The 12280-nt window shown below is 44.0% G+C and overlaps 1 protein-coding gene across 2 annotated transcripts in view; it reads left to right on the top strand.

Annotated features, from left to right (window-relative positions):
- Positions 1–1176: 1176 nt before the first annotated feature.
- The window catches only part of sdccag8 (SHH signaling and ciliogenesis regulator sdccag8), a 45406-nt gene continuing 34302 nt past the window's right edge, over positions 1177–12280 (top strand). The window contains exons 1-13 of one of the 2 annotated variants that reach the window (XM_070977397.1): positions 1177–1382; positions 2279–2440; positions 2596–2681; positions 2878–2991; positions 3095–3220; positions 3485–3580; positions 3841–3905; positions 3999–4199; positions 4498–4636; positions 4805–4957; positions 5240–5374; positions 6396–6512; positions 6944–7086. In XM_070977397.1, the coding sequence (XP_070833498.1) occupies positions 1316–1382; positions 2279–2440; positions 2596–2681; positions 2878–2991; positions 3095–3220; positions 3485–3580; positions 3841–3905; positions 3999–4199; positions 4498–4636; positions 4805–4957; positions 5240–5374; positions 6396–6512; positions 6944–7086 (1604 nt within the window). In that variant the 5' untranslated portion in view covers positions 1177–1315. The remainder of the gene's footprint in view (positions 1383–2278; positions 2441–2595; positions 2682–2877; positions 2992–3094; positions 3221–3484; positions 3581–3840; positions 3906–3998; positions 4200–4497; positions 4637–4804; positions 4958–5239; positions 5375–6395; positions 6513–6943; positions 7087–12280) is intronic. The other variant, XR_011602993.1, reaches the window with a different exon arrangement.

Raw genomic sequence — 12280 nt, 5'->3', positions numbered from 1 at the left:
GAGGCAGGCCTTGCGACATGGCAAACGGTGTGGAAGCCAGTCCTGGTCCAGTATTCAGCACACAGTGATGTGGACACATGAATACTCCTGAGCACATACACAGACTTTACAGTGAAGTAAGAGACATCTTGTGTCCAGCAGTTGAACTGAAATGAAGAATATTTGCATATTCAAATATTCAGGAATTTTTCACAAGGGAGAAGGCGTATATGTCAGTTTAAGGATTTTGATATGATGATTACACTTTTTTCCCCATGCATAAACCATATCAGACACACACTAGGCAGTCTTTATGAATGCCACATGAACAGGGCAGGTCTTTAATGTGTTGGGTAGAGCTGGGTATTGTTTATTTTTTAATACCAGTGCTAGCAAAACCTGAGTTGCAGTATTAATGTAACCCTAAACCACTGTGCATCAGTATTTAAGTTTGTTTTAACAACAAGGAAAAAAAAAAAAAAAAAAACTACAAGAACTTGACAATGTCTGACAAATATTAACCCAGTTTTCACTGGCACCTCACCAACTTGCTGTTATACTTTTAATAAGTGGCTTAGTGGTAAACCAAAAGTATTGACACAAAAATGGTTTAGTGGTTTTTGCATAACATGCCACCCTTTCACCTACAAAGCCTCATTTGATTCAATATCAAAAGCGTTGCTTTAAGTTACACACTGCTGTGTTTTTCATGCTTGTCTCGCAACAACACCCACATGGTTTTTCAAAAAGCAGAACCCCATGAACAATAAAGTTCATTTCCCTGTGGTAATGAAGTCATTTGATGCCGGACATCAGGATCAAGACCTCACACCACAAGAACACTTTCCTCCTGACTGCAGCTGACTCAACAACCCCTCCTCAGTCAGTGTGTATTAACATATAGTCTACACCACCTGAATCAGCGCAGTGTATTAATGTATATATTTTGGATTACTATCTTGTGCAGTGCAAGTACTTTGCAATACACCGCATTCACCGCAGAGTGGCAGACGTGAAACTACTTATTGTAACTACAAATAACGACTACAATTCCCACCATCTATCAGAGTTGACGGAAGTAGGAGCAGCGAGCAGATGGATGCCTCGTTTTACTTCACGGTACACACTGACAGGGTTTCGCGCCGGGGCGGTCATACAGGATAAATAGTAGGAAACGACCACACGGGGCACGCAGGTATATCAAACAAACGCACTACCACTGAGACTGGATGACCGTTGCGACGTGCTCGATATTATGGTTGTAGTAGTTGTTGCTGTGCCTAGCTTAGCATGTTTAGTTAGTAACTTAGCGTGATATAACGTCAGTTATACTTCAATGAAACCGTTCGACTCAGACGAGGAGGACGCCGAGCAGCTGGCGGCTTATCAAAAGGAGCTGAGACGTAAGTTAACGTTTTAGCGTGCTAAATTTGCTAACAGCTAAAAAGAGGCGTTTAACGGTCAGTCATATTACAGTAACTCACTGTGATACAGCTGGTGTCTTTTAGCGTACTGTTGACAAAATGCTGATGTTATAAACGTCGACAACGTCGTTGAAATTAAGTTACGGTAAATTACCCAGAGGAGAGGGCTATTTAAGCCGTGTCACTGCCACCTGTTGCCCCTCGCGCACACTGATTCTAACGAGCATTATGGTGAAGTAGGTAAAGTCTCCTCGGCTAATGCTAACGGTACATTTCCAACGAAACAAACACTAGCTGGCTACTTTCAGACTTAGCTAACATTACTTCCACATTATTGACAGACTTCCAAAACAATTCACAGACTACCAAGGTGTAAATTGACAGTGAAGCTGAGTGGCACCTATTTTTACACTACATGTACATTAAGCTAGCGTAATTATTTGGGCCTAAGATGGACAGATGGCACTGTATAACTTCATTAATCAGCATGATATGATGCAACCATCATTAATGAATACATCTGTGCCTTTCCTGCCGTGACATGCCAAAATATCTGTGAAAACCCTCTTTGTGTTGTCACTGGGACTACCCCCTATAAAGTGTCTCTTTACCTTTAATGATTTTGTGGGTTCTTGCATTAAGATAATGTTAGATTACACAACACTAGAATGAAATACAGGGTTAATTTAGATTTGAATAAGGATGTCTCCACCAATTCAGTGTAGCCCCTGCACCACCTCTGTGGTCCTCTCTTTTAATTTATAAATTGAGGATTTATGAAATGAGCTCTGCAAGTTCACAGGAAGCGACTAAGCAGTTGTGGGGCACGGAAAAATAGACTGAGACTGGTGTCTGTGTGTGTATGTTGGATTCAGAGCGGGCCAACCAGAGCATACAGCAGCTGGGCAGTACTCTGGAGCAGCTGAACCCTGATGGAGAAGAGGTGGAGGAGCTCAGAGGCAGAGATGGCAGTGTGTTCACCGCCATGGCTGAAGAGGACAAGGCTGCATGGAGCCAAAAGACACAGAGCGAAGCAGGTGACAGTTTGATTAGTTGGGAAATGGCTGCCTGACAAAGACGTTGTTGTGCACCACCTGGAGATTTTCCTGCTCATAATGTTGTTGGCAGACAATACACGAAGTTATAATAAAACTGTGCTGCATGCTTGTTTCTGTGTCTCTTGGCATTGTAGTTAACCAGCTGAAGAGCCTTCTACTGAAGCAGTGCAGAGAAATTCCCTCTACTCTCTCTCCTTCAAAGAAACAGTCTCCATCCAAGGTAGAGGATGCAGCTTTGCATGGCTTAACATTTAAATGCAATAGACCCGAGGAAGATTTGAGGATAGGATACGTTCTCCTGAGATAAATGTGGCAAATCCATGATGTCAGTGGCTTCTCCATCACATCAATATTTTGCTTGTCATTCTGCTGTGTTTTTCCTTTTTTTTGATTGTCGCTCTTCTCTCCTCTGTTAGAGAGTACAGCAGGAGGCAAGGTCCAGTTTGCCTGCTTTTCAGGATTTGGTCCCAATGATTCACAACCAGTCAGAGTACATCAAACACCTGGAAGCGGAGGTCAAATTCTGCAAGGTATGTACACAGGCAAGAGTATGTGTGTGTTTTATATTTGCAATCCTTTTTACGTTTGTGCTGAATTTGCTACTTTTCTTTTCCTCTGTGTGTGTGACTTCAGGAAGAGCTGGAGGGGATGAAGCAGCGGATCAGAGTGGTGGTGGTGGAGAATGAGAAATTGCATTCATCCCTTAAATCCAGAGCTGAGGGTGATTCTCTGAAAGACTACACATTACAAAACTCCATGGTAGGAAGCATACAGTACATCATAATATACCAAATAAAGAATGGCATAATATGATTGTACTTGGCTACAGACGCTAAGGCTCCCTCTGTCTTTAACATTACTCTGCAGTTGTAAAGCAGTTACATCCAGCATGTATTGCAAACTGATTTGAGGAAATGTAAACTACACATAGGCAGTAGAAGTGTTAACAGATTTAAGTGCAGGATGACATGAGTGATTACCTTGGGAAAAGTGGCTCATCACCTGTTGTGATGTGTTCCTCAGGTGAATGAGAGTATGGCAGCCAACAGCCACATAGGCTCCGATACAAGCCACAGCGTGCTGCAGAAGGCAGAACGCAGCACATGGAAAAATGAGCTGGTAAGGATGATGGATCTATTCTCTCTTCCAGTTACTGTTCAGTTCTTCTTCTCCATCTCCAACCCACATGGTTCTCAAAGTCATAGCATTTCTGCAGTATCATAGATTTTTGTACTTTGTATTCCGAACACGAAAAGTTGAGTTAATATCTCTGGGGACATCTGAAAATATCAAATGATTTTGTCTTACGTATGTGTTACTTTAAAAGAACGTATGTGGTTCCAACTTGTTGTCTGCATTCCTTTGCATGTGTTCATCAGGATCAATTGAAAGTGATCTACCAGGCCCAGACTGAAAGCTTGGAGGCTCAGGTCATCTCCCTCAGGTCAGTGTACAGAGCAACACACATCTCCTTCCCTGCCCTTTTTCTCTTTGTCTGTCTGTTTCTCCATATCTCACATTTTGCTTCTATCTCCAGGAAGGATCTGTCAGTCAGTCAGAAAGAGTGTGAGGAGGTGAAGGTTCGGCTGAGACACAGGGAGAAACAGGCTGCGGATGCACTGAGGGCTGATGGAGCTTCCCGTGTGGCGGGGCTGTGTCTGAAGTGTGCACAGCATGAGGCTGTATTGGCTGGGACTCACACAAATCTTCATGTCCAGGCTATTGACAGGCTCACAAAGTCAGTGGAAACACGCACACACACACACACACACACACACACACACACACACACACACACACATACACACACACACACACACACACACACACACACACACACACACACACACACACACACACACACACACACATTCATAAGTTAGTCACTGTGTATCAGCGCTTCTTACTCTGCTGTTTAAAGGTTCAAGTGTATGATTATGCATTTTCTGATTCTCATTATTGCTTTGCAGAAAAGTTAAACATATACAGAAATAATGGTGTTATTTATGCTCGTCCTGCATTTTCTTGTCTTTTAGGGAGCGTGATGAATTACTGGTGGCTTTGCGTGCTGTGCGGGCTAGTCAGCAGGAGGCCCAACAAAGGGAGTGGTCAGCCTGTCTCCAGGTCAAACAGGCGGTGGAGATGGCAGAAGAAGCAAATCTGTACAAAGCAAGGGTCAGAGAAACATATAGACACACCTTTCCAGCTGTCTTGTCTCAAACAGCATTTTTGATAAGTCAAGCTCTTTGACTGAGCTTGAAGATTCCTCCTAAGTCCTGCAAAATTCAACATTCGACTGTGGCTGGTTACCTCTGATACCTCTATCTGTTTGTATGCATGCAGATGGAGGTGCAGTGTGAGCAGTTATCCAGGGAGCTGGCTCGACACCGAGAACAGCTAGAGCGAGAAGCACAGGCCTTACAGCAGAGACTGGCTGAGGCCAGAGAGGAGGGCCGAGCTGAGGCCCGCAAGCAGAAAGAGGAGCTGGCACATACAGTAAATCCTTATTATTATCCTTATTCACTTTGTGTATTGTGTATACATGTTGTTCCAGTCCACAGTCCTGGTTGCTTTGAAATACTGAGCGATGCTTGAATACACAAATTGAAAATAAGTCCTCATACATACCACTACCAGGGAGAAATCCTTAAATTGAATTTTTGCTGTTTAATGGCAAGGTACAAATAATAAAATATAATGTGTGTGTGTGTGTGTGTGTGTGTGTGTGTGTGTGTGTGTGTGTGTGTGTGTGTGTGTGTGTTTGTTTGTGCGTGCCAGGTGTCCAGCCTCTCCCAGCGTGTTGCAGAGTTGGAAGGGCAGCTAGACAGAGTTCACAGAGACAAGAGCTCACTGACCAATCAGCTGGAAGATAATCTTCGCAAACTTGCCAGTCAGGAACAAGACAATACCAAGGTATATTGTGTAGGTTGTGCAAGAAAACCCCAAGTTGGCGTTACCAGCAGCGCTTATGTCGCTCAGTTTGCTCAGAGCGGATTGAGTCAGCATGATTCAGGACAAATGTTCAGGCTGTTTCAGCTTCAGCAGACGATACCTCCAGTGTTGCCATGAATGATTAAAAGGCACCTTTGTTGCTAGACCAGGACCTAAAAAGATGGCTCTAGCTTTGAAGGAAGAGAGGTAAAGAATGCTCCTGATACTCAGATGCATATTGCACTGTCTTCTTGCAGTGCTCCTGTAAATCCACCGGAGGGCAGCAAAGGTTTATCTATTTCAGTTTTGATTTTTGGCTGGTGGAAGGGTAAATTCAACATGAGTGAATAAGTAAGTTTAAGGTAAGGTAAATAACCGAGTTTCATGTGAAGATGCTTAGTTCAGGTTATGATCATGTTGTATTTTAAAAGTATGGGTATATATGCAAGAAAATGGGAGCACAGCAGTGCCATAATTGCCTAGTAGACTGCAAGGTTTTTGCTTTTGCTTAAACCGAATGACTCTGGTTCAAGTGCTGCATGTCAGCAAACGTTCACCCTGCTGAAGTGTCTTGAACAAGGCATCCATACCAACAAATGAGAGAACAATTTTTCATTTCAAGTCACCTTTTGACATCATTATTTGTAGTAAATTATAATGAAGAGATCATTTTAAACATGAAGAATACAATAACGGTAAACATAGAAAAAGAAGAAAGTGATTTTATTTACCTACATGGGTGTTTTTAGGAGGCTTTAAGCTAAATAGATCAGTATTATGATAAGCTTTGTTAAAAAGTCAGAGGACTTTAGCCTTTAAAAGATACATTGATTGGCAGGGTCTGATGATTCAAATCAAGGACCTTCCAAAATAGGAAAAGGGTTAGATGATAAGAAAATCAAAAATTGGCAAATGATGATGAAACAGAGAGGAAGTAATATTTGTTAATCAAAGCACTGGCTGCTTTTAATCCATCCTTGTCATCTCGTCCCTTGTCATCTAGGTGTGTGTGGATCTGCGATATCAGCTCAGCCAGGCCCAGCTGAAGAAAGAGGAGGCAGAGAGAGAGCTCCGCGAGCTCAACACCAAGAGCAGCAGGCAGATAGAAAAGGCTGCACAGGTACGTCTGCATTCAACCCACAGATTCATTTAGATTTATTACTTCAGTCAGCCAGTGATCGATAATTGAGTAGTTAGGTCATCATTTTTCATGGAAGCTGTACTTAATAAACTTATCCCAAATCATCTGTACAGGCCTCAGTTACACAGACTGTCTTGATGGAAATAATGACTAGATATGAGAGAAAGTTCTGATTACACTTTTAAATGATGGGGGGCTTTTTTTAAATAGAATGCCTCAAAGGAAATATAAATTGCCCTCATATTTCAAAATATTATATTACCAGTATTTGAACTTTAGGTCTTCACATCATTTCCTTGTCCCACTCAACCTTTACATGAGGTTGTTTTGTTTGTCTGAGGGCATAAGGTGGGTTGTTGTGAGAGATGTCCTCACCTCCTCTTCTCTCTCCTTCCATCTCTGCGGGACAGGAAGTGGAAAGGCTGAGCTCAGAGCTGGTTGGCTGTCGGCAGCATCTGGAGGCGGTCCAAAAGGATGGGAGCCAATGGCAGGCCGAAGCCCTGAGCCTAGCAGAACAGCTGGCAAATGCCCAGCGCCAACTGCACCTCACCAGGTAGTACCTAATCCTATTATACATGCCACCACACTCACACACACACACACATAAACACAGCGCTCCCCTCTGCCCAGCTCCTGCCCAGCTCAGCCCAGTCCAGTCCAGTTCAGACCAGCACACCAACTGTACCGCACCAGGTAACAGCTAATCCTATTATACAAACCACACACACATAAACACGCACGCGCGCCGCTGTGCCATGGTCCCGGTACCAACTGGACCTCACCAGGTCACCTCTAATCCTGTTAAGCATGCCACAACATAATGCAACACACACACACAAACACACTGCCCACTCTGTGCCACCAGGCCAGTGCCGAGCCCAGCAACAGCTCCAGCAGAGCCAAAATGGCGCCTGAGCCTTTCTTCTGTCCCTGGCGCGCACACACACAGACACAAACAGAAAAGTGCGGCTGATGGTCACTGGACAGCCTGGCCTCGGTGCCACCTGCCAGTGCCCTGCACCCGTTCTCACGACAGGCGCTACCGGCTCCCTCCCTCTTACCTCCTTCTTCCATCATCTCTCTCTCTATCTATTTCTGCATCTTTCTATCCCTTTTTCCCCCTGGGTCCTTGTATCACTTCCTCTGTTACTCTTTTATCCATTCATCCCATTCATACATTCATATATCTATATTTTATACCTGCAGCTCTAAGGTCAAGCTCTTAGCTGTCCTTGCCCTATTCTATACTTTGAACAGTTCCTTTTCCCTTTCCTCTCATCATCTTCTCTTTCACCTCCTTCTCTTTCCCATTATTCTTTTCTCTCTCCTGTCCTCCTGCATTCCTTCCTGCTCCTTTCCTTCCCTCTGTCCCTCTCGTCATCCGCTGGCTGCTGTTCCTCTCCACACCAGTCAGTGCCAGGGCCATGCCAGCCCATGCCAGCCGCCCAGGGCACTCTCTCACCCCTGCTGCCCACAGCCGAGGTGTCTGTGATGGGCACAGATGTGGCGGTTGTGCCCTGTGGTGCTGGAGGCTGCGGGATGCAAGTTTGTGTAATCTACGTGTGTGTATGTACGTGTATGTGTGTGTATTTGTGTTTATGTGTCTGTCAGCTAGGTGGTATGTGTGATTGTTCACTGCAGCTCCTGGCTTGATCTGTGTTTAAGTGTGTTTGTCTGTAAGCTGGCCAGCACTAACACACTGGCCGCATGGCGGGCTGTCGTGTGTTTAAGGGATGAGGCAAGGTGTGTGTGTGTGTGTGTGTGTGTGTGTGTGTGTGTGTGTGTGTGTGTGTGTGTGTGTGTGTGTGTGTGTGTGTGTGTGTGTGTGTGTGTGTGTGTGTGTGTGTGTGTGTGTGTGTGTGTGTGCGCGCACGTGCATGTGCATGCACACGTGTGCATGTGTATCTTAGAGCCAGCTGTGGAGAATGACATGCATATTAATATGGCAACATGATGACTTTGACCTGTACTAGAGGAGCTACTGGACTAAACCATTTTACTGCCATGTGTGCGGGTGTATGTGCATGAGAGAGTTTATAGTTTTATCTCTCCGCAGATGCATACTAGATGTTTGACAGCTGTTGACTTGGCTGAGCATGTAGCAATTCAAATTCAATTTTGCTCATTAGCACTGAAAGCCACTTCTGATACTGATTTAATATGGATATTTCTTTTCCTTCAATAGTGCATGAGAGGCATGTTTACATTCACTGTCACAAAATTACATTTAAGGTCACTTTCACAGCTAGAGCTTTTAAAAAACAGTGTTGTCATCAAGTAATTTACAGAAAACACAGGACACGAGTAAAACAGACATTAAAAAGTATATATCCCCACAGTGATAAATAAAAAAGGTGTTAATGAAATTAAATAGCATGTACAGTACAGCAACAACTAATAAAGATCTGCATGTTTGTGTCTGTGTGAGAGCCCAAAATATTGTCACAGGATGGAAGATTAATAAAATAATTTTTTAAGGAGCTAATTTTGTGTAAAGCTTGGGTTGTGTTCAGTAATATGAATCCATGATACAATTTTTTTAATGTGTTGCCAAGTATCTGAAACTGTTCTTTCAAATGCTGTGCCGAATTATCACATTTGAGAGTCTGCTAAATTTCAGTAATGTCACTTCTGTGCTCTGTTATTGTATTTACCTTATTCTGAACATTGGTGCTTGTTTGTGTGCTATTTAAGATAGATCATAGAAAATGATCAGGGCTTTTACAAGAGTTTTATTTTGTGTAAATGTGGACTGCAAACTATAATCACTGCACAAGAAGGAATCTAATGATGTTTGTCCACTGTTATTAATTATCAGAACACGGAAAACAAAATCATCCATTAAACCCCAGCATTGTGTTGACTGATTGTTTGTATTTAGTTTGAAGGCTGGTTCAGCTGGTCAGGCTGCCAGTCTTCATGCTCAAAGTGAGCCAGTTTGAACGACGTGTTGTCTGACCACATTTTAAGGCAAAAGTGTTTATAGCTGTTGTGTCTATGGTTGCCCAACAGCCAAACTCAAAGGCGTAGAGAGGAGTGAGACATGATAATCATTTCAGTATGGGGCTAACTTTGCACACTTTGAGACAATTTTTCCTCTAAGGCACTGTATGTACTGTATGAGCAATTACGGAGAGAGAACTTCAAATATTGCTCCAACTTCAGATACATAAGATACATGCAGATGCAGGCCATCGTTATGCCACTTTTTATACTATGCTCATCATGACATACTCTGTCGCTTCGTGTTGTGAATCCCCAAACAGGAACTCTGGACCCAAAGGTCTATATTTTGGTTTCTATTCTCGTCACTCACAGTTAATCTGCTTCCGTTGATCTCTGTCTGTTGATATAACATCAGAGTCTTTAAAGATGCCGTTAAACAGTGTTTTTGAGATACATGCGTACATGAACAAGGTTATCTAACAAAACAGGGAGCAGTTTTTGGAGCAGCGTTGAAAGCAAGCATCAGACACAGATGCACACACCCACACGCATCCACATTTCAAGCACACACCTGCTGAGATTTGGTCACAGCCTTTGCCCGTCCTCAGGCCATCACCGCGTTTTTCTTTTTTCCTTTTTTCTTTTCTCCTTTTTCCCTCACTTGTCATGTTCTCTGTAGCTTTTTTCTCATGCTGTTCCAAACGAAACAAATGAAGCTCATGCAAGCGTCTTCCTGTCCTCCCCCTCTCTACCTCTGTCCTCACTCTCTGTCTGTCTGTGGGCCTTCTGGGGTTATGCAGAACTACATGTAGTCCTGCCTCTGTTTGCCCTCTCTTGTTGTTCACTACAGAGCCATGCATGTGTCTTTGTAGCTCCATTGGGCTGGTTTGTGCAACTGTGTTTGTGTGTGTTCTTAGAGAGTAAGAGTATGAGATTCACAGTAGCAAGGCTGGAAGGCATTTGTATGACCAGCCTTGGAAGGCAGCTCTTTGATTCTCTCTCTGCAACTTGCTCGCTCCCCTCTTTCATTCTGTCCTCCTCTCATGGCCCAAATGATCACAGCCCGCCTTCAAACAGGGGACATGAAGCACAGACAGCCTCTGTTTGATTTCTGATAGCCCTACCTTCCTTTCTGATAAACACACACGTAGGCACGCACACACACACAGACACATATTTGTTTGTACAACTGCATGCCTGCAAATGTGCACACTGATTCGCACATCAGTCGAATCTGCATGCCTGTACACACAGACACAAACAGACACACTCACACACACAGATGCATGCACGCGTCCGGGGGTCCCATGGCGGCTGGTGCGCTGCGCTGCGCTCCAGGATTGGATCATCAGCCAGCTGTGAGTTGGACAGCCCAGGATCTGTCCTAATCCCCGCCACTCTGTTCACATCGCCTCACATACACACACACACACTCCAGTCCCGGCCCCAGCCCAGCAGAGGGCTTTACTAAGTTTGTTTTGTTTGTTTGCTCCTGTCTTTCTTCACTTTCTTTCTTTTCTTCTATCCTTGTCTCCATCCGGCCTCCTCTCCCTCTGTGTTGTGATCACAGATCCCAAAGGCCACTGTGAAAACTGCCCAGCATAACTTCTGTCACGTGCCAGATAGGCATCCATGGGTAGATATGTGTGTGTTTGCATGTGCTAGTGTATCCATGGTTAGTTGAGACCTGTGTGCCTGCTTTGTGGTTTGGACCAGTGGAATGTCTGCGAGGCCCCAAATCTTCCACCAGTTTTGTTATCCCCATGAAATCAAGCATCCATGTTTATGAGGGTGCTTGCTTAGGGCTATAGATGGACAGGGAGCTTAAAGTATTTCAATGAATAAGTTTTCTTGCTGTCACTTTCTCACCTATAACTTGTGACAGTGCATTCCTCAGCCAGGAAGCATCTGAACGTGACTGTTCATATAATCTGATCTGTGGCTGTATGTCATCAACACAGAGTTGAAGAAATGAACAGAGCTTTCAGCTAAAATCCTCCTGGTTGTGATTTGGATCAGGAGGCAGGGAGGCTGCCGGACAAAGCCAGAATGTCGAAACTTGCAGTGAGGGTCAACTGTGGATGTCTGGCTGAGGATCTTCTCAGCAAAGTCTTCATTTTCCACGTCTAGGAGAAAAAAATGTCCTGCAACTTGAACCTAAATAGGATCAAGGAGTCTGCCCATCTCTTTAGTGCACATGGCTGAGGTAGTCTGAAGTGTAGTTTGGACATCACTTGTCCTTCAGATTGAGAGAAACCAGTTGAAGCAGTATAGGCATGTGGTCAAGACGCCTTCCTGTGGAGGTATTTAGGGCATGTCCTACTGGGAGGAGACACCAGGGTAACTCTAGAACATCTTTGAGAGATTACTGTATATGTCTCATCTGTCCTGGGAATGCCTTGGGATTTGTGGTTGAGGAAGTTGGGACGTATTTCATTTCACGGTTTCATTGTATTAGAGCTGTTCAGATAGTGTTAAAGTTGTGCATTGGAATCCTTTTGACTGGATCTTTACTCACTCAGCCCTCACTGTATTATCGTTTGTAGCACTCTTAAACACTGTGTCTCCGAGGTCTAGTTAAGAGAGAAGAGACGAGGTATCAGAGGTACAACCAGTACAGTACGAAATGAGACCAGCACTTATAGAAAGTGTTGATGATATAAGAGATAATGTACGAACAGGCAAGCAGGTAGACAGAGTTTGAAGGGGTGACAGATAGCGTCCTGTGTTTTAAGGCCACATTCTCCTTTCTGTGACCCTGAAATCATAAGACGGATGCTGAGAGGCAGAGAGATAAAAAG

The sequence above is a fragment of the Chaetodon trifascialis genome, chromosome 13 (assembly GCF_039877785.1).
Source record: "Chaetodon trifascialis isolate fChaTrf1 chromosome 13, fChaTrf1.hap1, whole genome shotgun sequence".
NCBI classification, from domain to species: domain Eukaryota; kingdom Metazoa; phylum Chordata; class Actinopteri; order Chaetodontiformes; family Chaetodontidae; genus Chaetodon; species Chaetodon trifascialis.
Note: the sequence above shows the minus strand (reverse complement) of the source record. Positions and strands in the feature narration are given on the sequence as shown.